At 36.6% G+C, this 25,599-nt stretch overlaps 1 protein-coding gene across 5 annotated transcripts in view; it reads right to left on the bottom strand.

The window, feature by feature from the left end:
- Nucleotides 1-309: 309 nt before the first annotated feature.
- Nucleotides 310-25,599, bottom strand: part of LOC131893953 (POTE ankyrin domain family member A-like) — a 61,267-nt gene continuing 35,977 nt past the window's right edge. For 4 of the 5 annotated variants that reach the window (XM_059244112.1, XM_059244114.1, XM_059244115.1 and 1 more), the window contains 11 exons: nucleotides 24,680-24,708; nucleotides 24,530-24,590; nucleotides 22,822-22,916; nucleotides 16,821-16,926; nucleotides 16,210-16,286; nucleotides 11,691-11,796; nucleotides 11,080-11,156; nucleotides 7,178-7,283; nucleotides 6,567-6,643; nucleotides 2,365-2,463; nucleotides 310-1,348 (listed from right to left, as the gene is read on the bottom strand). In XM_059244112.1, coding sequence (XP_059100095.1) covers nucleotides 2,389-2,463; nucleotides 6,567-6,643; nucleotides 7,178-7,283; nucleotides 11,080-11,156; nucleotides 11,691-11,796; nucleotides 16,210-16,286; nucleotides 16,821-16,926; nucleotides 22,822-22,916; nucleotides 24,530-24,590; nucleotides 24,680-24,708 — 809 coding nt within the window. In that variant the 3' untranslated portion in view covers nucleotides 310-1,348; nucleotides 2,365-2,388. The remainder of the gene's footprint in view (nucleotides 1,349-2,364; nucleotides 2,464-6,566; nucleotides 6,644-7,177; nucleotides 7,284-11,079; nucleotides 11,157-11,690; nucleotides 11,797-16,209; nucleotides 16,287-16,820; nucleotides 16,927-22,821; nucleotides 22,917-24,529; nucleotides 24,591-24,679; nucleotides 24,709-25,599) is intronic. The other variant, XM_059244116.1, reaches the window with a different exon arrangement.

Genomic DNA, 25,599 nt, shown 5'->3' with positions numbered 1-25,599 from the left:
AGAATTTATCATTTGAATTTTGGGACTTAAGAAATGAAATGAATAGTAGAGATTTCATTGCAATGGGACAATTTTGAGTTTACTTATAGTAATGACCTAGGAACTGTTTTCTGGAATTGGGTTAAAAATGGAACTGTTTAAATGAAGAAATTTATTATTTCTACCTAGAATCAAGATACAGTGTGGGAACTGTGGTTAGTATGTAAAATAAACAAAAAATTTAATGAAAAAAAAAGCAAAAAACAAAGTAACAAGAGAGGACCAATATTTGCTGATTGCCTTGCATGGGACACTCAACAGTCAACAGAAAAGGCTTCAGTAGGTTTTATTTTACCCAGAATCACTGGAATAGCAGTAAAAAAGACATTGCAAAAGCAATCAGGATAGCTACTATACATAAAAGGAAGAAGTGCCAGAAAGGGTGTGAGAAATTGTAACCTTTGTGCATTGCTGATAGGTATGGAGAGTGATGTAGGAGCTGGGGGATACAGTATGGCGCCTCCTCACAAACCTAAATGGGGAATTACCATATGATTTTTTTCATACACATTTATATTTACTTCACATCTATATTTATCCCCCAAAGAATTTCATGTCAGGTCTCAGATACTAATGTACTTCTGAGAAAACACACCTCTGCATTGCTCATTATAATTGAAAGATACCAAGAAGAAATCCAATCATGGTTAAAAGAATAAACAATGGATAAACTAAAAAAACTAAAACAGTGCTCATTTACATAAAGAAGTTATGGATGAACCATCAATGACCATCATCAAATACTGTATAGCTGCATTAGTAACTAGAAGAGCTAAAGGGAAATATAGCAATTAAATGGACTCAAACAACTTTGAATGGGTAATTAAATTATTATTATTTAATTATTATTAATTAATTATTCAATAACTTTGTACATTCAAAAATGGTATCTTCTAAAAATATATTACAAAGCACATAAACATATATACATATATACATATATACATATGTACACATATACATGAACTATTTACATCAAGGGAAGGAAGGTAAATGTAAAATAAACACTGAAGAAAGCATAATATACTAACATAATATAACATAATCTAATAAAACAAGATAAACATATGGAAATAAAAACTGAAGATAATATAATAGTGTAATATACTATAACATAATAAAACAAAATAAACAGGTGAAAACAACACTGAAGAATATGTAATATAATACTATATTATTCTAAAACATAAAATAAAAATGTGCTTTTTCTTAGAGCAATTATTGGAGAAGAGACAGATTTTCTCCTGAGTTGTCTTATTGTGGATGGTCGGAGAAGTTGTCAGGCAATTGTAGTAGGCTTGTCCAAGTTCTAGGATGAGAATAATTCATTTTAAATACACAGTGCTCTCTTCTACTTTATAAACTATATGGTGAAAAGAGCTAGTTAGAACATTCATAAAATGCATTTCTAGAACATGTGTGCCAATAGAGATGTTTTTGTAAAGTTCACCTTTCATCCATCGTGAACATTCCATTGAATACTTCACTTTCATGACAGATCGATATGCTCCATGACATTTGTGAACCTTAATGCTAACACCTAACTCTAACCTCAAATCTACTCTAACTATATAACAGGAAGCCTAATCATAAAACTCAACCGAGCCTTAAAGTCTAAATTGGAACCTAACTCTAGTATGTAACAACAGTGAGGATAACATGGAAGATGGTTAGGAATATCTTTTCTTCTTATCAATGAAACCTTTGTGTTAGAAATCGATTTATGTTCTTTTTACATTTTCAACACCATACTATTCCTTTTCTAAAGAATTTATTCTCTCCCTGACCACCAGACACACTGCCCCATTTTCCTCCTTTATGTCCAGTATTTGAAACTGTTCATATTCTTTAGCTCCCAGCTTTCTCTCTTCAGCTTTATTTCCTAATATTCCTGAACCTTTGAAATGTGACCAAAACATACATACACACACATTCTAGATATCTATCATCTGTCATCTATCTATTTATCTATCTATCTATCTATCTATCTGTCTATCTGTCTATCTGTCATCTATCCGTCTATCCATCTGTCCGTCCATCTGTCCATCCATCCATCCATGCATCCATCCATCCTTCTATCTATCTTACTATCTATATCTATATAATCTATCTAAATAACTGTATATATATGTATATATATATGCGATTGATGACAATCTTAATTTAGCCAGTTGTTGACTCATGAGATAATCATTCCATTGACAGTTAACTCTTTTTATCCCCCATGCTGCACTGAAATACTTATACTCCTGAGCTGGAAAACTGAGTATATATTTTAGATAAACGTTCCTTCTAATACATTTTAAAAGAAAATATAACTCTTACCATCACTTTTTTATGTTTTCTCTTCTATTTCTTGTAGTGGGAAGAAGAGATCCGTTTTTTGGGGAAACATGCACAAAAGCATGCTCTTATAGCATCAATCTGAAAGAGATTATGTAAAATAAGTAGTTTTTAAACTAAAAATTAAAACAATGTCACCAAAGATTTGAACCATCCATTCAACTAAAAAGGGCAACTATGGCTGATTGCATATTTTACATACATTCACAATTTTAGAATAAGTTACAATAGTATGAGAATTAAGTACTAGGACTCCTTCAGAAAGGGAGGGACTTGAGTTCTAGGCTTAGGCTACCTCTGATATTCCAGAAACTCCAGAACCAGATGAAAGATTCTGACTTCCCTTTAGGGCCACATAAGATACCCATGAACTTTGTCCTGGGGCCTGACTTGCATGATCTCCTACAACAACATAAGGCCCAGGGATTTTCCTCCAGAATCCCAGGCAGTATGACTTCCTACACCAAGTGAGGGACCCTGCCTTCTAAAGGTTAGGCCCACTGATGAACTAGGCAAACTCCACGACCAGTTGAGAGGCTCTCACTGCTTTGATTCAACCTATGTATTCTGCTCGGGACCATTCCCACAGGTGGCTAGGTTTCACCTGCCAGGCACCACCTGTATTGACATATGAAACCTGTTCTAGGCTTAAACAGAGGCTGACTCCCAGAAGAAGGATATCCTTCAAATCACAAACATATTAAAAATCTCCTTTGCATGTAATTCTAAAATCTAAAAGAAATGGATGTATTTCTAGATTCATTGTATGTAATGAAATTAAGTCAGGAGGAAGGAGATGATTATATATATATATATATATATATATATATATGCACTATTGAGATTGAAGAAGGAACAAAATACTTTTCAACTAAAAACTGACCAGGACCAGATGGAGTATTTGCATAGTTTTACAGAATACCAAAGAAAAATGAATATCATTGCTACTCAGACCATTTCATGAAATAGTAAAACAAAGGATTTCTCCAAAATTTTTATGATGCCAGTAATACCTTGATACCCAAACTAGAGAAAGATTCCTATGAAAAGAGTTAAAACCACAGACTGATTTTCATGATGAGAACAGATACAAAACTTCTAAATGTGAGATTGACAAGCCTGGGTTTGAGAGATGCCCCAGCATTGACAAGCAATGCCTATTCTTCCAGAGGACCCACTTTCAATTCCCAGCATCCACACCATATCTCACAGCTATCTGTAACTCCAGTTCCAGGGAATTGGATGCTCTTTTCTGGCCTCTGAGTATACCAAGCACACATATCATGCACAAGAATACATGTAGACAAATAGCCATATATATAAAATTAAAAATGATATTGGCAAAGAGAATTTAAGACCATAACAAAAAGTATATCCATGATGGCCCTTATGGTTTCATGCAAGAATGCAGGGTAAGAGAAATGTATGTAAACCAATACATACAACAAATCAAATAAATGGAATAAAGAAATTCACATGATTATCCCAATATGCATGAACGACCACTAACACAATTGAACATTTGGACAATAATGATAAAAGTCAGGAGAGGCTAGGTATAGTTAGAGAATATGTCACAATTATACAAGCAATAAACAACAAGCCTACCATCTACATGTTCTAAAATGGAGAAAAAATATTAATCTAACCATAATGATGAGAAAAAAAGGCAATCATGGTTCACTGTCTCCATACTTTTTAATAAAGAGCTGAAGTTCTAGATAGACCCAATAAGGTAAGAAGAATATTAAAGCATACAAAGTGTGAGAGAACTCAGAATGCCCCTACTTAAAGATGGTAGGATTTTATCAGCTGTAAAAGGGTTGAGGCTCCACAAAAAGTCTTACAGCTGATAAACACTACAACAAATTAGCATTTCACAAATTTAACACCAAAATCAGTGATAACAAACTGAATAAAAAAATCAATGAAAGAATCCCACTCACCTGCCCTAGGATATAGAATCAAACTTGATAGACATCACCAGATGAATGGATAAGGAAAATGTGGTATATACACACAATGGAATATTACTCAATGTAAAGAAAAATGAAATAATAAAAATTGCAAGTGAATTAATAGAACTAGAAGAAGCTCAATGAGACCAGCTAGGATTAAAAAAGCAAATGTGATATGCTGTCCTCATGTGTAGATATTAGACTTTTGTATGTTCAATTAGGATTACACGAGGAAACCTAGAAATTAGACATGGTCTATTGTAGATGGACCCATTGACAGGAAGATAGGAAAATATATGTAAAATTAAATCAGAGAAGGAGAATACTGGATGTTGACAGTTTCAATCATGGAAGGATTGGAGGCTAAAGGACAGAAGGATGAGTGCCAAATAAAAATGAAGGTCTATGAAAAAAGCCTTATAGGAACCGAGATCTTGCAAATTAAGTAAAATATAATTTAAGGGGAGGTAGAACACAGGTGACAAGAAATAACACTGGAGCAATAAGTACTCTGGGCTAAGGTTTAAGTGACAATGAAGGTAGAAGAATAAGTCAGAGCAGGGACTAAGGTGTAACTGAACATAAACTAAGGCTGTATGAAGGCTTGTGGAAGCGACTAGTTGGTCAAATAGTTTAAAAGACATACTAAAAAGAGTTTGTTCAGAGGTACCTGGAATGTGTTGACTTATCTCATAAGACATGAGATTTACATTGAAACTCCAAAACAATGGAAAGGATACCTCCTTTTGAGTTATTGGTCAAGTAGGCCTCCATGTCACCCCAAATAACATAATCTATATCTTCACATTCTGGTTGTTTGTCATAACTAAATGGTAAGACTCTTTTGTTGAAGATACCACACAGTCTGGTTGCAGGGCATTTAGAACTCAATCCCTAGAAGACGAGGAATTTCTGCCTTTCATCATAATAAAAGTTGTAGTTCTAGTCACTGGTCATGAAATACATCAAGAGTCTATCCAGTCTTGGACCTTTCCTATGACAACAGTGACCAGCCAGGCAAGCTGTCCACAATGGTTGGGTGGTAGTTATGTAAATAACCAACCTTGTTAGGAATGGATGGGAGACCTGTTCCAAGCAATGGATTAAATGTCTGATGCTGTAAACCTTGTCAAAAGCTTATGTCTGGAATAGTCATAAGCTAGTTCAGGAGAATCAACTAGTGCTATTATTATTTACATTTATACTCATAGGTTTGTTCTGCTCTCATTGTAGGTCATATGATTTTTTTTCAAAGGGTAATGGTTAATGTAGAGACTCATAACTAGTTACCATGATAAGGATAAGCCAGAGTGAAGGCTCATCTGCAGATGGGTCATTTGCATTGACCTTCCACTACTGAAAGCTCAAGAAACAATGAGGAAGAATGGTCTGAAAACAATGTAAGAGTTTGAATCTGGAGAGAAGTACACTGAAATGTTCTTTTGGGACATGGCATAACGGATGCACAGATCAACTCAGAACAGCTGTGTCATACACTAGACTTGCACAAGCTCAAGCCAGTCAAGATGTAAGCATGAATGAGGAAACATCTCTCAAGGCCCCAGCACTAGAAGAGGAGCAATAGGCCATGGCTGGTTGTGAAAGGAAGAGATTAATTTATCTGTGGGCTGTGGCTTAGGACAGATTGCTCATGTCCCAGAAAGTGTCTTCACACACATTCACAGATGGTCAGCCCTACTTGGACTCAGTGGGCTCTTAATAGTAATATTAAGAGCCAGACAGTGGTGGCACAAACCTTTAATCTCAGAACTCAGGAGGTAGAGACAGGCAGATCTCTGTGAGTTCGAGGCCAGCCTGCTCTACAGAGTGAGTTCCAGAAAAGGTGCAAAGCTATACAGAAAAACACTGTCTCAGAAAACAAAAACAAAAACAAAACCAAAAGTAATTTTAAGAGACATTAAACAAAGAAGAGGAAGAGGAAGAGGGAGGAGGAGGAGGAGGAGGAGAGGGAGGAGAAGGAGGAGGAGAAGGAGGAGGAGGAGGAGGAGGAGGAGGAGGAGGAGGAGGAGGAGTTCAACCAGCACAAGGTGGAGATAGTCAGTGGTGAATGTAGTTTTCAAAGAAGAAATAATAAGAATATATAAAAAAAATTTACGTTCTATGTATTAATTCTAGAAGACATACTAAATTTAACCGTATTTGGCCTATGGAACATTACCGTGGAAACAGCTTAAATGTGCAATGTAAACGGAAGTATATACTTACAAATGGCCGCTTAGTTTTTCTAGCACTGTGCGGCCTCTGCTCTTCTGAGGTATGCTCTTGGTCTTCCTTGATGGATGCTGTTAACAAGTGCATATATTTCACTAAGCAAAGTACAATGAACATTTAGGGGAAAAGCTGTCCATTGCTATAATGAAGACACATTAGGGATGAGAAAATATTTATTTTCATTTTCCCAAGCAATAGTTTGAATTAAGTATAAACTGCAGTGGAAAAATTTAACTTATCTTCTCTATTTAATAAAGAATCTCTCATAAAAACAGGTGTTTGAGTATGTTTTTTCTCTGAACAGAGGTTTGGGAAGCAGACCCCACTGTATGGGGTTCACTTCACTTACATATTCAGATTGATCTCATATATTTTTGAAGATAAAGCAAATGAAATATGGACAATGAGAGGTGGAAGCAAGGACTCCGTCTTTGACAAACAAAATCTTATCTGTTGCTCAGATTTGATAATGTGTGTGTGTGTTATTACCATTCTACTAATCCTTTTGCTTCCTATATGTGTAGTTGTCTGTCTATTACAGATAGTGTTCTGTTCTATACACAATCATTGTATAGAACAAGTATATTTTGAAATGTAGTACTTACTTCTCTCCTGATGCATCACTACAATTTTTTCTGCATCATTGTCTATATTGGATGAGTCAGGAGCTTTTGTAGAAGATTTCTGTGGTCCATTGGGGTCAGACACACTCTATCAACAGGAGTATTGGTAACATATGTTAGAAAGGTCTTATTTGATTTCTAAGAACATATTTGAATTCCTAATTTTATGACAAGTGTACTTGAAATTCTATGTAGTATATATGGAAGACAAAGACATTTTAGTAGCAAATCTATTTTGCACAGTAACTTTAAATCTATCCTTCATTTCTCATGGCAACTCATTATGTAAGAGAAAAAAAAAAAGAAGAAACATATTCAGAGGATTTGACCTGATGCACAATATTAACAAAACAAAAGCAACTACTTTTATATAAGAACTGTTAATGCTATTTATATTCCCAAATGAAATTGGAGGATATTTATAAAATAAAGAATTGCCTACCCTATTATCAAGAAAATTTATTTGGACAGTGTGGTACTTTGAATGCAAATGGGCCCCATAAGCTTATAGGAAGTGTCACTATCAGAAGTTTTGGCCTTGTTGGAGGTGGTGTGACCTTGTTGGGGGAAGTTTGTCTCTGTGGGGGCCATTTGAGGTCTCCTGTGCTCAAGTTACACCCAGAGTAGACACAGGCTCTTTTACTGCTTGCTGATCAGGATGAGAAATCTCAGCTCCTTATCCAGGACCATGTCTGCCTGCATGCTGCCATGTCCCACCATGATGATGGTGGACAAAACCTGTGAAACAGGAATCCATCCCAATGAAATGGTTCCCTAATAGGAGTAGCCATGGTCATGGTATCTCTTCCCAGCAATAGAAACCATAACTAATACAAACAGTATTGATTTCTATTCTCCTATTTGTCTCCCTTTAATTTTGTTCTCCTGATGTATTGCTCCAGCTTATAGATTGAGCACAACATTGAAAAGGATTCAAGATGATAAACAAATTTGTCTCTTATGACCTCAAGGGAGTCATGTTTTCATCTATTGAAGAAGACGTTGGCTGTGAGTTTCCCATTATATAATTTTTATTGTGTTGAGATATGCTCCTTTTCTTAAACTCTCTGGATTATTATCATGATGGTATATATGGTTTTTAGCAAGGGCCTTATCTACATGTATTGAGAAGATTAGGTGACTTTTTGTCTAAGTCTGTTTCTGTGTTTTGTTAAATCTGTTGACTTGTGTATTTCAAACAATCTCTGCATCTCTGAGATAAAAACAACTTGGTCATTGAACATTTGAACAACTGAACATGTGGAACTTAGTGAATAAAGTTAAGCAGAGGCTAGGTGTGGGTAGAGAATATGTCACAATTGTACAAGCAATAAACAACAAGCCTACCATCTACATGTTCTAAAATGCAGAAAAAATATTAATCTAACCACAATGATAAGAAAAAAAGGCAATCATTGTTCACTGTCTCTACTCTTTTTATTAAAGAGCTGAAGTTCTAGATAGACCCAATAAGGTAAGAAGAATATTAAAGCATACAAAGTGTGAGAGAACTCAGAATGCCCCTACATAAAGATGGTAGAATTTTATCAGCTGTAAAAGGGTTGAGGCTCCACAAAATGTCTTAAAGCTGATAAACACTACAACAAATTAGCATTTCACAAATTTAACACCAAAATGAGTGATAACAAACTGAATAAAAAAATCAATGAAAGAATCCCACTCACCTGCCCTAGATTATAGAATCAGCCTTGATAGTCATCAGTAGATGAAAGGATAAGGAAAATGTGGTATATACACACAATGGAATATTACTCAATGTAAAGAAAAATGAAATCGTAAAAATTGCAAGTAAATTAATAGAACTAGAAGAAGTTTTACTCAATGAGGCCAGCTAGCATTAAAAAAGAAATGTGATATGCTGTCCTCATGTGTAGATATTAGACTTTTTTATGTTCAAATAGAATTATACGAGGAAGCCTAAAAAATTAGACATGGTCTATTGTAGATGGACCCATTGAAAGGAAGATAGGAAAATATATGTAAAATTAAATCAGAGAAGGAGAATACTGGATGTTGACAGTTTCAATCATGGAAGAATTGGAGGCTAAAGGACAGAAGGATGAGTGCCAAATAAAAATGAAGGTCTATGAAAAAAGCCTGATAGGAACCAGGATCTTGCAAATTAAGTAAAATATAATTTAAGGGGAGGTAGAACACAGGTGACAAGAAATAACACTGGAGCAATAAGTACTCTGGGCTAAGGTTTAAGTGGAAATGAAGGTAGAAGAATAAGTCAGAGCAGGGACTAAGGTGTAACTGAACAAAGACTAAGGCTGTATGAAGGCTTGTGGAAGCGACTAGGTGGTCAAATAGTTTAAAAGATATACTAAAAAGAGCTTGTTCAGAGGTACCTGGAATGTGTTGACTTCCCTAATAATGCATGAGATTTACATTGAAACTCCAAAACAAGGGAAAAGATATCTCCTTTTGAGTTATCGGTCAAGTAGGCCTCCATGTTACCCCAAATAACACAATATATTTCTACACTTTCTGGTTGTTTGTCATAACTAAATGGTAAGACTCTTTGGTTGAAGATACCACACAGTCTGGTTGCATGGCATTTAGAACTCAATCCCTAGCAGACGAGGAATTTCTGCCTTTCATCATAATAAAAGTTGTAGTTCCAGTCACTGGTCATGAAATATATCAAGAGTCTACCCAGTCTTGGACCTTTCCTATGACAACAGTGACCAGCCTGGCAAGCTGTCCACAATGGTTGGGTGGTAGTTATGTAAATAACCAACCTTGTTAGGAATGGATGGGAGACCTGTTCCAAGCAATGGATTAAATGTCTGATGCTGTAACCTTGTCATAAGCTTATATCTGGAATAGTCATAAGCTAGTTCAGGAGAATCAACTAGTGCTATTATTATTTACATTTATACTCATAGGTTTGTTCTACTCTCATTGTTGGCCAGATGATTTTTTTTTCAGAGGGTAATGGTTAATGTAGAGACTCATAACTAGTTAACATGATAAGGATAAGCCAGTGTGAAGGTTCATCTGCAGAAGGGTCATTTGCATTGACCTTCCACTACTGAAAGCTCAAGAAACAATGAGGAAGAATGGTCTGAAAACAATGTAAGAGTTTGAATCTGGAGAGAAGTACACTGAAATGTTCTTTTTGGGACATGGCATAACGGATGCACAGATCAACTCAGAACAGCTGTGTCTTACACTAGACTTGCACAAGCTCAAGCCAGTCAAGATGCCAGCATGAATGACGAAATATCTCTCAAGGCCCCAGCACTAGATGAGTAGCAATTGGCCATGGCTGGTTGTGAAAAGAGGAGATTAATTTATCTGTGGGCTTTGGCTTCGGACAGATAGCTCATGTCCCAGGAGGTGTCTTCACACACATTCACAGATGGTCAGCCCTACTTGGACTCAGTGGGCTATTAATAGAATTTAAAGAGCCCGGCAGTGGTGGCACACACCTTTAATCCCAGCACTCAGGAGGCAGAGATGGGCAGATCTCTGTGAGTTTGAGGCCAGCCTGGTCTACAGAGTGAGTTCCAGGAAAGGTGCAAGCTACACAGAAAAACACTGTCTCAGAAAACAAAAGTAAATTTTAAGAGACATTAAGCAAAGAAGAAGAAGAGGAAGAAGAAGAAGAAGAAGAAGAAGAAGAAGAAGAAGAAGAAGAAGAAGAAGAAGAAGAATGATGAGTTCCACCAGCACAAGATGGAAGGAGTCAGTGGTGAATGTAGTTTTCATAGAATAAATAGTAAGAACACTTAAAAAAAAGTTTACATTCTATGTATTAATTCTAGAAGACATACTAAATTTAACCTTATTTGGCCTATGGAACATTACTGTGGAAACAGCATAAATGTGCAATGTAAACTGAAGTATATACTTACAAATGGCCGCTTAGTTTTTCTAGCACTGTGCTGCCTCTGCTCTTCTGAGGCATGTTCTTGGTCTTCCATGACAGATGCTGTTAACAAGTGCACATATTTCACTAAGCAAAGTACAATGAACATTTAGGGGAAAAGCTGTCCATTGCTATAATGAAGACACATTAGGGATGAGAAAATACTTACTTTCATTTTCCCAAGCAAAAGTTTGAATTAAGTATAAACTGCAGTGGAAATATTTAACTTATCTTCTCTGCGTAATAAAGGATCTCTCTCCAAAACAAGTGTCTGGGTGTGGTTTTACTCTGAACAGAGGTTTAGGAAGCAGCCCCCACTGTATGGGAGTTCCCTTCACTTATATATTCAGATTGATCTCATATATTTCTGAAGATAAAGCAAATGAAATATGGACACCTGAGAGGTAGGAGCAAGGACTCTGTCTTTGACAAACAAAATCTTATCTGTTGCTCAGATTTGATAATGTGTGTGTGTTATTACCAATCTACTAATCCTTTTGCTTCCTATATGTGTAGTTGTCTGTCTATTACAGATAGTGTTCTGTTCTATACACAATCATTCTATAGAACAAGTATATTTTAAAATGTAGTACTTACTTCTCTCCTGATGCATTATTACATTCTTTTCTGCATCATTGTCCATATTGGATGAGTTGGGAGCTTTTGTGGAAGATTTCTGTGGTCCATTAGGGTCAGACACACTCTATCAACAGGAGTATTGGTAACATATGTTAGAAAGGTCTTATTTGATTTCTAAGAACATACTTGAATTCTTAATTTTGTGACAAGTGTTCTTGAAATTCTATGTAGTATATATTGAAGACAAAGACATTTTAATAGCAAATCTATTGTGCACAGTAAAGTTTAAATCTATCCTTCATTTTTCATGGCACTTCACTATGTAAGAGGTACAAAGAAAAAAGGAAACACATTCAGAGGATTTGACCTGATGCACAATATTAACAAAACAAAAGCAACTACTTTTATGTAAGAACTGTTAATGCTATTTATATTCCCAAATGAATTTGGAGGATATTTATAAAATAAAGAATTGCCTACCCTATTATCAGGAAAATTTCTTTGGACAGTGTAGTACTTTGAATGCAAATGGGCCCCATAAGCTTATAGGAAGTGTCACTATCAGAAGTTTTGGCCTTGTTGGAGGTGGTGTGACCTTGTTGGGGGAAGTTTGTCTCTGTGGGGGCCATTTGAGGTCTCCTGTACTCAAGTTACACCCAGAGTAGACACAGGCTCTTTTACTGCTTGCTGATCAGGATGAGAACTCTCAGCTCCTTATCCAGGACCATGTCTGCCTGCATGCTGCCATGTCCCACCATGATGATGCTGGACAAAACCTGTGAAACAGGAATCCATCCCAATGAAATGGTTCCCTAATAGGAGTAGCCATGGTCATGGTATCTCTTCCCAGCAATAGAAACCATAACTAATACAAACAGTATTGATTTCTATTCTCCTATTGGTCTCCCTTTAATTTTGTTCTCCTGATGTATTGCTCCAGCTAATAGATTGAGCACAACATTGAAAAGGATTCAAGATGAGAGACAAACCTGTCTCTTATGACCTCAAGGCACTCATGTTTTCTTCTATTGAAGAAGACGTTGGCTCTGAGTTTCTCCTTATATAATTGTTATTGTGTTGAGATATGCTCCTTTTCTTAAACTCTCTGGATTATTATCATGATGGTATATTGGATTTTGGCAAGGACCTTATCTACATGTATTGAGAAGATTAGGTGACTTTTTGTCTAAGTCTGTTTCTGTGCTTTGTTAAATCTGTTGACTTGTGTATTTCAAACAATCTCTGCATCTCTGAGATAAAATCAACTTGGTCATTGAACATTTGAACAATTGAACATGTGGAACTTAGTGATAAAAGTTAAGGAGAGGCACAGCTAACAGAGCTGCGTTCCGAAAGGCAGCGCGTTCCCCGAGCTCTCTGCCTCCCCGCTGCCCGCCAGCCCGAGCCCAGCCCGCGGCCCCAGCAGCAGCGCCATGGCAGGTTGGAATGCCTACATGGACAGCCTCATGGCGGATGGGACCTGTCAGGACGCGGCCATCGTAGGCTAAAAGGACTCGCCCTCCTTCTGGGCCGCGGTCCCCAGGAAGACCTTCGTTAGCATTATGCCAGCTGAGGTTGGTGTCCTGGTAGGCAATGTTATGAAATGGCCTCCCACCTGCGGCGTTCCCAGTACTGACCTCATCTGTCCCCTCCCCCACCGCTCCCTTCAGCTTTTGCACCCCTTCTTTCCATACACACACACACACACACACACACACACACACACACCATTATTTTTTTGGGCCATTACCCCATTTCCCTTATTGCTGCCAAAACCACATGGGCCGGGGGCTGGGGCTGGACAGACAGATACCTCCCCTTACCCATACCCCCTCCTGTGTGTGTTTGGAAAAATTTTTTGGGTTTTTTTTCTTTCTTTTTTTTTTTTCTGAATAAAAAAGATCCTACTAAAAAAAAAAGTTAAGGAGAGGCTAGGTATGCGTAGAGAACATGTCACAATTATACAAGCAATAAGCAATAAGCCTACAGTCTACATCTTCTAAATTGGAGAAAAAAATATTAATCTAAAATTATGATGAGAAAAAATGCAATCATTGTTTAATGTCTCTATACATTTTAATAAAGAGCTGAAGTTCTAGATAGATCCAATAAGGTAAGAAGAATATTAAAGTATACAAAGTGTAAGAGAATTCAGAATGCCCCTACTTAAAGATGGTAGAATTTTATCAGCTGTAAAAGGGTTGAGGCTCCACAAAATGTCTTTCAGCTGATAAACACTACAACAAATTAGCATTTCACAAATTTAACACCAAAATCAGTGATGACAAACTGAATAAAAATCAATGAAAGAATCCCACTCACCTGCCCTAGGTTATAGAATCAACCTTGATAGTCATCAGCAGATGAAAGGATAAGGAAAATGTGGTATATACACACAATGGAATATTACTCAATGTAAAGAAAAATGAAATAGTAAAAATTGCAAGTGAATTAATAGAACTAGAAGAAGTTTTACTCAATGAGGCCAGTTAGGATTAAAAAAGCAAATGTGATATGCTGTCCTCATGTGTAGATATTAGACTTTTGTATGTTCAATTAGGATTACACGAGGAAACCTAGAAATTAGACATGGTCTATTGTAGATGGACCCATTGACAGGAAGATAGGAAAATATATGTAAAATTAAATCAGAGAAGGAGAATACTGGATGTTGACAGTTTCAATCATGGAAGGATTGGAGGCTAAAGGACAGAAGGATGAGTGCCAAATAAAAATGAAGGTCTATGAAAAAAGCCTTATAGGAACCGAGATCTTGCAAATTAAGTAAAATATAATTTAAGGGGAGGTAGAACACAGGTGACAAGAAATAACACTGGAGCAATAAGTACTCTGGGCTAAGGTTTAAGTGACAATGAAGGTAGAAGAATAAGTCAGAGCAGGGACTAAGGTGTAACTGAACATAAACTAAGGCTGTATGAAGGCTTGTGGAAGCGACTAGTTGGTCAAATAGTTTAAAAGACATACTAAAAAGAGTTTGTTCAGAGGTACCTGGAATGTGTTGACCTATGTCATGAGACATGAGATTTACATTGAAACTCCAAAACAAGGGACGGCATACCTCCTTTTGAGTTGTCTGTCAAGTTGGCTTCCATGTCATCCCAAATAACAATCTATTTTTACACATTCTGGTTGTTTGTCATAACTAAATGGTAAGACTCTCTTGTTGAAGATACCACACAGTCTGGTTGCAGGGCATTTAGAACTCAATCTCTAGCAGACAAGGAATTTCTGCCTTTCATCATAATAAAAGTTGTAGTTCTAGTCACTGGTCATGAAATACATCAAGAGTCTGTCAGGTCTTGGACCTTTCCTATGACAACAGTGACCAGCCAAGCAAGCTGTCCGCAATGGTTGGGTGGTAGTTATGTAAATAACCAATCTTGTTAGAAATGGATGGTAGACCTGCTCCAAGCAATGGATTAAATGTCTGATGCTGTAACCTTGTCAAATGCTTATGTTTGGAGTAGTCATAAGCTAGTCCAGGAAAATCAACTAGTGCTATTTTTATTTATGTTATATACCCATAGGTTTGTTCTGCTCTCATTGTTGGTCATATGATTTTTTTCAGAGGGTAATGGTTAATGTTAATATTAACTAGTTAACATGATAAGGATAAGCCAGTGTGAAGGTTCATCTGCAGAAGGGTCATTTGCATTGACCTTCCACTACTGAAAGCTCAAGAAACAATGAGGAAGAATGGCCTGAAAACAATGTAAGAGTTTGAATCTGGAGAGAAGTACACTGAAATGTTCTTTTTGGGACATGGCATAACGGATGCACAGATCAACTCAGAACAGCTGTGTCTTACACTAGACTTGCACAAGCTCAAGCCAGTCAAGATGCCAGCATGAATGAGGAAACATCTCTCAAGGCCCCAGCACTAGATGAGGAGCAATAGGCCATGACTGGTTATGAAAGGAGGAGATTAATTTTTCTGTGGGCTGTGGCTTAGGACAGATAGCTCATGTCCCAGAAAGTGTCTTCACACACATTCACAGATGGTCAGCCCTACTTGGACTCAGTGGGCTATTAATAGTAATTTTAAGAGCCCGGCAGTGGTGGCACACACCTTTAATCCCAGCACTCAGGAGGCAGAGATGGGCAGATCTCTGTGAGTTTGAGGCCAGCCTGGTCTACAGAGTGAGTTCCAGGAAAAGTGCAAAGCTACACAGAAAAACAGTCTCAGAAAACAAAAACGAAAACAAAAGTAAATTTTAAGAGACATTAAGCAAAGAAGAAGAAGAGGAAGAAGAAGAAGAAGAAGAAGAAGAAGAAGAAGAAGAAGAAGAAGAAGAAGAAGAAGAAGAAGAAGAATGATGAGTTCCACCAGCACAAGATGGAAGGAGTCAGTGGTGAATGTAGTTTTCAAAGAATAAAATGTAAGAATACTTAAAAAAAAAGTTTACGTTCTATGCATTAATTCTAGAAGACATACTAAATTTAACCTTATTTGGCCTATGGAACATTACTGTGGAAACAGCTTAAATGTGCAATGTAAACTGAAGTATATACTTACAAATGGCCGCTTAGTTTTTCTAGCACTGTGTTGCCTCTGCTCTTCTGAGGCATGTTCTTGGTCTTCCATGACAGATGCTGTTAACAAGTGCACATATTTCACTAAGCAAAGTACAATGAACATTTAGGGGAAAAGCTGTCCATTGCTATAATGAAGACACATTAGGGATGAGAAAATATTTATTTTCATTTTCCCAAGCAAAAGTTTGAATTAAGTATAAACTGCAGTGGAAATATTTAACTTATCTTCTCTGCGTAATAAAGGATCTCTCTCTAAAACAAGTGTCTGGGTGTGGTTTTACTCTGAACAGAGGTTTAGGAAGCAGCCCCCACTGTATGGGAGTTCCCTTCACTTATATATTCAGATTGATCTCATATATTTCTGAAGATAAAGCAAATGAAATATGGATACCTGAGAGGTGGGAGCAAGGACTCTGTCTTTGACAAACAAAATCTTATCTGTTGCTCAGATTTGATAATGTGTGTGTGTTATTACCAATCTACTAATCCTTTTGCTTCCTATATGTGTAGTTGTCTGTCTATTACAGATAGTGTTCTGTTCTATACACAATCATTCTATAGAACAAGTATATTTTAAAATGTAGTACTTACTTCTCTCCTGATGCATTATTACATTCTTTTCTGCATCATTGTCCATATTGGATGAGTTGGGAGCTTTTGTGGAAGATTTCTGTGGTCCATTAGGGTCAGACACACTCTATCAACAGGAGTATTGGTAACATATGTTAGAAAGGTCTTATTTGATTTCTAAGAACATACTTGAATTCTTAATTTTGTGACAAGTGTTCTTGAAATTCTATGTAGTATATATTGAAGACAAAGACATTTTAATAGCAAATCTATTGTGCACAGTAAAGTTTAAATCTATCCTTCATTTTTCATGGCACTTCACTATGTAAGAGGTACAAAGAAAAAAGGAAACACATTCAGAGGATTTGACCTGATGCACAATATTAACAAAACAAAAGCAACTACTTTTATGTAAGAACTGTTAATGCTATTTATATTCCCAAATGAATTTGGAGGATATTTATAAAATAAAGAATTGCCTACCCTATTATCAGGAAAATTTCTTTGGACAGTGTGGTACTTTGAATGCAAGTGGGCCCCATAAGCTTATAGGAAGTGTCACTATCAGAAGGTTTGGCCTTGTTGGCGGTGGTGTGACCTTGTTGGGGGAAGTTTGTCTCTGTGGGGGCCATTTGAGGTCTCCTGTACTCAAGTTACACCCAGAGTAGACACAGGCTCTTTTACTGCTTGCTGATCAGGATGAGAACTCTCAGCTCCTTATCCAGGACCATGTCTGCCTGCATGCTGCCATGTCCCACCATGATGATGCTGGACAAAACCTGTGAAACAGGAATCCATCCCAATGAAATGGTTCCCTAATAGGAGTAGCCATGGTCATGGTATCTCTTCCCAGCAATAGAAACCATAACTAATACAAACAGTATTGATTTCTATTCTCCTATTGGTCTCCCTTTAATTTTGTTCTCCTGATGTATTGCTCCAGCTAATAGATTGAGCACAACATTGAAAAGGATTCAAGATGATAGACAAACCTGTCTTTTATCACCTCAATGCACTCAAGTTTTCTTCCATTGAGGATGATGTTAGCTCTGAGTTTCTCCTTATATAATTGTTATTGTGTTGAGATATGCTCCTTTTCTTAAACTCTCTGGATTATTATCATGATGGTATATTGGATTTTGGCAAGGACCTTATCTACATGTATTGAGAAGATTAGGTGACTTTTTGTCTAAGTCTGTTTCTGTGCTTTGTTAAATCTGTTGACTTGTGTATTTCAAACCATCTCTGCATCTCTGAGATAAAAACAAGTTGTTCATGGTGGATCATTGTACCTACAGTTTTCCTGCCTGGCCCACACTCAGGACAAATCTCTCTCACCTGCCAGTCCCACAGCCGCTCAGACCCAACCAAGTAAACACAGAGACTTATATTGCTTACAAACTGTATGGCCATACCAGGCTTCTTGCTAACTGTTCTTCCAGCTTAAATTAATCCATTTCTATGAATCTATACCTTGCCACGTGGATCGTGGCTTACTGGCATCTTCATATGCTGTTTGTCATCGTGGCCGCTGGCAGTGTCTCTGACTCAGCCTTCTACTTCCCAGCTTTATTCTCCTCCTTGTCCCGCCTGTACTTCCTCCTGCCTGACTACTGGCCAATCAGTGTTTTATTTACCAACCAATCAGAGCAACACATTTGCCATACAGAACATCCCAGAGCAGACCATCTTTTTGGGGTGTGTCTAGTTTAGCTTTGAAAGTTATTTTATTGAGTATTTTTGAATTTCTGTTCAAAGGCTTTTGTAAATTCTGTTGGTTGCTCTCCTGATCTGTGACATCCAGGGCTTAATATCACAGCATATAGTAAATATTCACTACATGTGAATTACAACTTTTTGGTTTTATTTTAAATTTATTTGTTTATTTCACATCCCAACCACAGCTTTCCACCCCACCTCTACTTCCTATGTCTCTCCCTACACTGTCCCCCATGCACTACTCAGTTTCTATTCATAAAAAGGCAGGCTTCCCATGAATTTCAACAAAACATGGCATCACAAGTTCCAGTAAGACTAAACACAAATGCTTGCTTTAAGGCTGGGCAAGGGACCCAAGTATGAAGAATAGATCCCTAAAGCCAGCAAAACAATTAGAGAAAACTTCTGCTTTCACTTTTAAGAGTACTACAAGAAGGAAGATCTACCCAACTGCCACATATATGCAGAGGGCCTAGGTCAGTCCGTGAAGGCACTCTGGATGTCATTTCAGTCTCAATGAGCTCCTATGACCCAGGTTAGTGGATTCTGCGGGTTTTCATGTGATGTCCTTGACCCCTCTGACTCCTGTAATCCTTCCTCCCATTCTTCAGCAGGATTCCCCCAGGCTAGGCCTAAATTTTGGCTGCAGGTCTCTGTATCTGTTTCCTTCAGGTGTCGTCTGATGACGACAATTGAGCTAGGGCACAATCAAGTTTGTATTCTGGTTCTGGGTACCTCACTCAGGATGTTTTTTTCCAGTTCCACACATTTGCCTGAAAATTTCTTTCCTTTTTCTTTTTTTGGTTTGATTTTGGTTTTTGTTTGTTTTCAATTCTTTTATTTATTTATTTGTTTGTTTGTTTTATTTTACATCCTAACCACAATTTCTGCCCTCTCTTCACCTGCCTTTCAGTCCCTCACCTCCATTCACTTTCTGTTCCCACCCCCCATCAACTCCTCCTCCCTTTTGTTTAAGAAAGGGCAAATTTTCCATGAGTATCAACAAAGCATTGCATATTAACATGGCATGTCAGTTTAATGATGTCAGTTTTTTAACAGATGAGTAATACTCCATTATATAAGTGTACCACATTTTCTATATCCTTTCTTGTGTTGTTGGACATCTAGCTTGTATTGAGGTCTGGTCTGTTATGAAAAAAGTAACTCTGATCACAGATGTGTAAGAGTCCTTGTGGTACGATTAAGCGTGCCTTGGTATATAGCCAAGATGGTTATAGCTGTGTCTGGAGGTAGATGGATTCTCAATTTTTTGAGAAATCTCCATAGTGATGTCCAAAGTGGTTGTACAAGTTTCCACTTCCACCACCAAGAGAGAAGTGTTCCTATTGCTCCACATCCTTTCCATCATGAGCTGTCACTTTGGTTTTAGGTCTTAGCCATCTTGATAGGTGTAAGATGGACTCTATTGTAACTGTTTCTTGGCCATTTGAGATTCTTCTATGGAAAATTCTCTGATTAGATCTGTATCCTGTTTTTAATTGTGTTATTTGGTTTTTTGATGTGTAATTTCCTGAGTGTTTGTTTATATATTTTGGAACTATTTTCTCTTTTAGAAGTGAGGTTGGTGAAGATCTTATCTCATTCTGTAGGCTGTCATTTTTTTCCATTGATGGTGCCCTTTGCCTTAGAAAAGTTTTTCAGTTTCTTGAGGCTCCATTTGTTAATTATTGACCTCTGTGTCTGCTCTACTGGTATTCTATTCAAAAAGTTGTCTCATGTGCCAATGGATTCAAGATTATGCCCCAATTTCTCTTTTATCAGGTTCAGTGTATCTAGATTTATGTTGAGGTCTTTGATACACCTGGACTTGAGTTTTGTGCAGGATGATACATAGGAATCTATTTGCAGTCTTCTACATGTCAACATTCAGTTATAGCAGCACCATTTGTTGAAGACGCTTTCTTTTTTCCATTGTATTATTTTGGCTTCTTGGTTGAAATTCAATATCCATACATTTATCGATTTACTACTGAGTCTTTGATTCCATTCCAGTCAAATACTGGAGCTAATAGACATTATAACTCACATGGACCCAACAGAGCTCCTGAGACCATTTCATCCAAACACAAATGAAGACATTTCTCAGCACCTCATGGAACACTCTCCAAATTGACAACATATTCAGTCACAAAGCAAGTTTTGTCAGATACAAATAAATTGAAACACACTCCCTGCATCCTATCAAACTGCATGGATTAAAGTTGAATTTCAACAACAACAGAAACAACAGAAAGTCTAAAAATTCATGGAAACAGAACAACTCTCTAGTGAATTACCACTGGGTCAAGGCAGTGATAAGAAAGAAATTAAAGACTTCCTCAAATTCAATAAAAGTGAATGCACAACATATTCACATGTATGGAACACATTGCAAGTGTTGTTAAAAGCAAAGTTCATAGCACCAACTGCCTTCATAATGAATTTTGAGAGATCTCATTTTAGAGACTTAAGAGAACACCTGAAAGCTCTGCAACAAGCACACCAAGAGGAGTAGACTGCAGGAAATAACTGAACTGAGGGCACAAACCCATAAAATAGGAAGAACTTATCTAATGAATTCAATTTAGAGGATAGCACTTTCACAACATCCATTACAGAAACAGACTCAAGGACAAATAGCACATGATTATGTCATTAGATACAGAAAGGGTCTTTGACAATATTGATCATCTCTTTATGATAAAAATCTCAGAGAGTCTAAGAATGAAAGGGACATATTTCTGCATAATAAAGCCAATAAAAAGCAAACACACAACTAACATTTTGTTAACACTCAAATCCTTCCTTCTAAAATCAGGAACCTGACAAGGATGAACACGCTTCCTCCTTCTGTTCAATATAGTACTAGAAGTCTTAACTAGAAGAGTAAGACAAGAGAAGATACAAGAAAGGAACCAAGAGGTGAAAATATTTTCATTTGTAATAATATGATTCTATAAAAAATATATTTTGCCCAGAAAACTCCAATGGCTGATAAATACATTTAGCAAAGTAACAGGTTTTAATCTGAGCCTCCAAATCAGTAGCCTACCTAAAAATACTGCACGTACTGGGAATAAAATCAAGAAAACCATGCTATTCCAAATAACCTCAAAGTGTAATGAATTAGGATAAATGTCACCAAAAAGTGAAACTTTTACAATGAAAGCAGTAAGAAAGTGAAAATAAGAAATTGAAGATGTTACGATAACTTGCAAAGACCTTCTGTGATCATTATTGTAGGGTTAATATTGTGAAACTGGTCATCCTAATAAAAGCGATCTGTGGACACCACATGATCCACATAAAATTTCCAGTTCAATGTTCATAGAAAATGAAAAAGAAATTTTAAATCCCAAACGGAAACACAAAAGACCAAGAATAGCTGAAACAATTTTGAACCATGAAACAAAAACAAAGCAAACTAAAAAGAACGAAAACAAAAACTTATGGAAGCATCACCATTCCAGATTTCAAGTTACTATAACCAATTGAAATAATAAATAGAGTATGGCAGTGGCCCCCAAACAAACATTGATTGGTGGTAGAAAACTAATGACCCACATATAAGCCCACAGTCCTGCAGTCTCTTAATTTTTGTAAAAGAGGCCAAAGATTCACATTGTAGAAAACAAATGGTGCCAGTCACATTGGACAGATTGGACTATAGGTGGATGAATGAAGTTAGAGCCTTATCTCTCACCCTGCATAAAACTCAGCTTCCCATGGTCCACGTATCTCAACACAAGGCCCAAATGGTACAGATTAATGATTAATTCTTTGGTACCGCTAAATACTTTCTGAGCAGGTCACTGGTACAGACACTATAAACAAGTAATTACCAAAGTAATAAATGGGACCCCATGAAACTAAAAATCTCCTGTGCAGCAAAGGACACCACAAAGTGATTGACAAGGCAGCATGGAAGAATGGCTAAAAGTTTTTCCACATTGTACACATGAGAGAGGGTATGTAGAATATAAAGAATGCATTGTTACTTCAAAAACTGATCCGTGATATTCACATTGAGTCTTGTCTTCACCCAGGTGTGTAAATACATTAAAAATAGAGCAATTACAATGATCAGAAATTTACTTACTATACATCAAAGGAAATGTTTAGCAATGTCATGGGATTCTAAGAATACTTTGTAATTAAGAATAGATTAAATGCTTTCATTTTATTACTCAATTATTAATTTTTTGACTGAATAACGTGGTTTAAAATGTAGCATGTGGGTCTATGGCAAAGTCATTGAAGCAAACAATAGAAAATGAGAAATTTAAATTTAAATTTTACGTACAAATTCTTGATTTTCTGCACTCTTATCAAAACTTCTCTCATTTTCCACTTTAAATTCTGTTATTTCTTCTTCTAGTTCTTCTGAAAATATTATATCTTTTACATAAAAAATATGAACAACAATTAGGCAAAATAATACTCTATAAAAATAGAAGTAATGTAAAGTTAGGGTTTTATTTTTTATATGTTATTTCAGTTAACCACATGCTATAGGTGTATATTTACATCCTCAAGAAAACTTGTAATTGTAGACAAATCAACACTTGGACAGGTACTACATGTTGGCCAGTTTTGAGTCATACATGCTTCATAGGATTTGTTAGGAAACTCATAAATGACCTATATGCTTACATCCACATATGAAGGAACTGTGGAAAATAACACTTCATCCTGTAAACTATCCTTGCCTTGCAAGAGTAACTTAAGTAACTCACTGTTCACTTTCCCCAAATGTTTACCACACATTTTTCTGTGAACAGGATAACAGGCTTTTGCTCTGCACTGAAACTGCTCCTTTTTTTTTTTTTGATTTTTCGAGACAGGGATTCTTTGTGTAGCTTTGGAGCCTTTCCTGGAACTCACTCTGTAGACCAGGCTGGTGTCGAACTCACAGAGATCTGCCTGCCTCTGCCTCCCAAGTGCTGGGATTAAAGGCACCACCGCCCGACAAATTGCTCTTTTATGACTCACTTTATCACATGGAGTCATTCTGTACTGTACACCCTTTTTTTTTCCCAAGAAAAATGGGTATTGCTGTAGCTACCCTAGCTTAAGATAATGCTTAAACTCTTCTTTTCGACTTCAACTTGAACCCACTTTGTTACAGTTGTATCCGTTTTTCTCCTTGACATGTAGGAACTATATTAAAGGTTGTTCTAAGATCCGAAGATCTCATTTGCTTTCATTTCCTGTTTTCTTTAAATTACTTTGTGTGATTCTGATAGGTTTTGACTTTTAAGTTTTGAAAGTAAATAAGAAATTGCAGACATGGTTTCTTTACTGATATAAACACAGAGAGATGAGTTTCAGACAATAGAGTACAGAGAAATGAAAAGGTGTAAAAGCAAACAAGATGTGCATATAAGTAATGAGATTTTCAATGACTGAACTGCCATATGCGAGTGTACCCTAATTTATTGAAATAGATTATAGATATGGTTTTAAAATGCCATTCCTATTCCTTGTAAATCAATTACAATGCTCTGCAGATGGAGGAAGGCAGTGCACTATGAGTTATAAACAACACAAAAATTGATTTTCTTTTCTGAAGATGTGGTATATTGATGTTTGTCCAGCCCAGAACAGAATCTCTGAGCTCAACATGTCTCTGCCCTGACCTTTCAGGGAGCTTTACTATAGGTGTGCGTTTTGAGACCTAGGTGTCCAGAAATGATGTTCAATCTTTGAGGAAGTCACATATGTCTCATGATTGACTTATAGAAGTCACTAATAAACAGGGAATTTGCACACTGGAAAGGTTAAGGTGAGTGAACCTGAGTATTAAACATTGAAGCTATGCTTACATTTACTAATAATTCATATTGTCCTTGTGAATGTTTTTGAAGCATGTCTGCCACCAGTGAGATGGCATTGCTTATGTCAAACACTATCATCACCATCATCAAGATATAATGGGCATCAGGAAGTCTGTGTGCATTTGAAAATTAATAAAATAAACTGATCAGAAGAATGTGACATACGAAATTTACCTGGTTGAGATTGGTGTGGTAGAGACTCAGGTTTGGAGATTGGACGTGAATAATCCCTCAGCTGAATGGATTTTCAAATGAGATACTTAATTAATATTTTGGAATTCAATAAATATTAATCATTTAATATAAATATTAAAAGTCATTTACCTCTGGGTGAGGACATTTTTCAGCCCACACTGAAAGAAAAAGGATAAATTTATTAATCTCCTACACAATGGGAACTACAAAAGTAACTCTATATAGGCTTTGGATGGCAGTGAGTTCTTATTCCCTTCTTCCTAAATAAACACCTATTAGTTTACTGGTTAGGACAACAGCTGACAGAAATGACTGAGACATTCTAAAAGCAATCTATAGATTCAATGTAATCCTCATCAAAACTACAACATAATTAGTCAGAGAAATTGAAAAAAAAATAACCACACCAGCATGAAAAAGCCTTTCAGCTCCACATAGAAATAAAAATAAATGAACAAAGAAAAAACCCTGGAGAGAGGTAAAACAAACCCCAATACAAAAAGAGTGGAGAAACCACCACCCCAGATTTCATGATTTTTACAGGTCTAGAGTAATAAAAACATCATGGTTTTAGCATCACAGTATACGTGTTGATCAATGAAATCAAACTGAACACCAAACATAAGTCCACACACCTATGGACACTATTTTTGATAAAGAAACTAGAAAGACACGCTGGAAAAAAACAGCTTCAATACATGGTGCTCACCAAACTTTATGGCTTCAAGAAGAATTCACAGAGAACTATATTTCTAACCATGAATAAAACTCAACTCCAAGTGGATCAAGGATCTCAAAATGAGACCAGAGACCCTGAATAAGACAGAAGACAAAGTGTGCAATAGGCTTGAACTGACTGGTACAGAAAAAAAAAACTTTCTGAATAGGACAGCTGTGGCACAGGCACTAAGACCTACATATAATAAATGGGACCACATGAAGCTAAAAGCATCTTTAAGGCGAGGTATGTATACCAGTTATGGGATTTTAAATAATCACTCCACCATATGATAGTGTTGTTGAAATAAATTATAGATATGAATTCTAAG

The sequence above is a fragment of the Peromyscus eremicus genome, chromosome 16_21, assembly GCF_949786415.1.
Source record: "Peromyscus eremicus chromosome 16_21, PerEre_H2_v1, whole genome shotgun sequence".
NCBI lineage: Eukaryota > Metazoa > Chordata > Mammalia > Rodentia > Cricetidae > Peromyscus > Peromyscus eremicus.
Note: the sequence above shows the minus strand (reverse complement) of the source record. Positions and strands in the feature narration are given on the sequence as shown.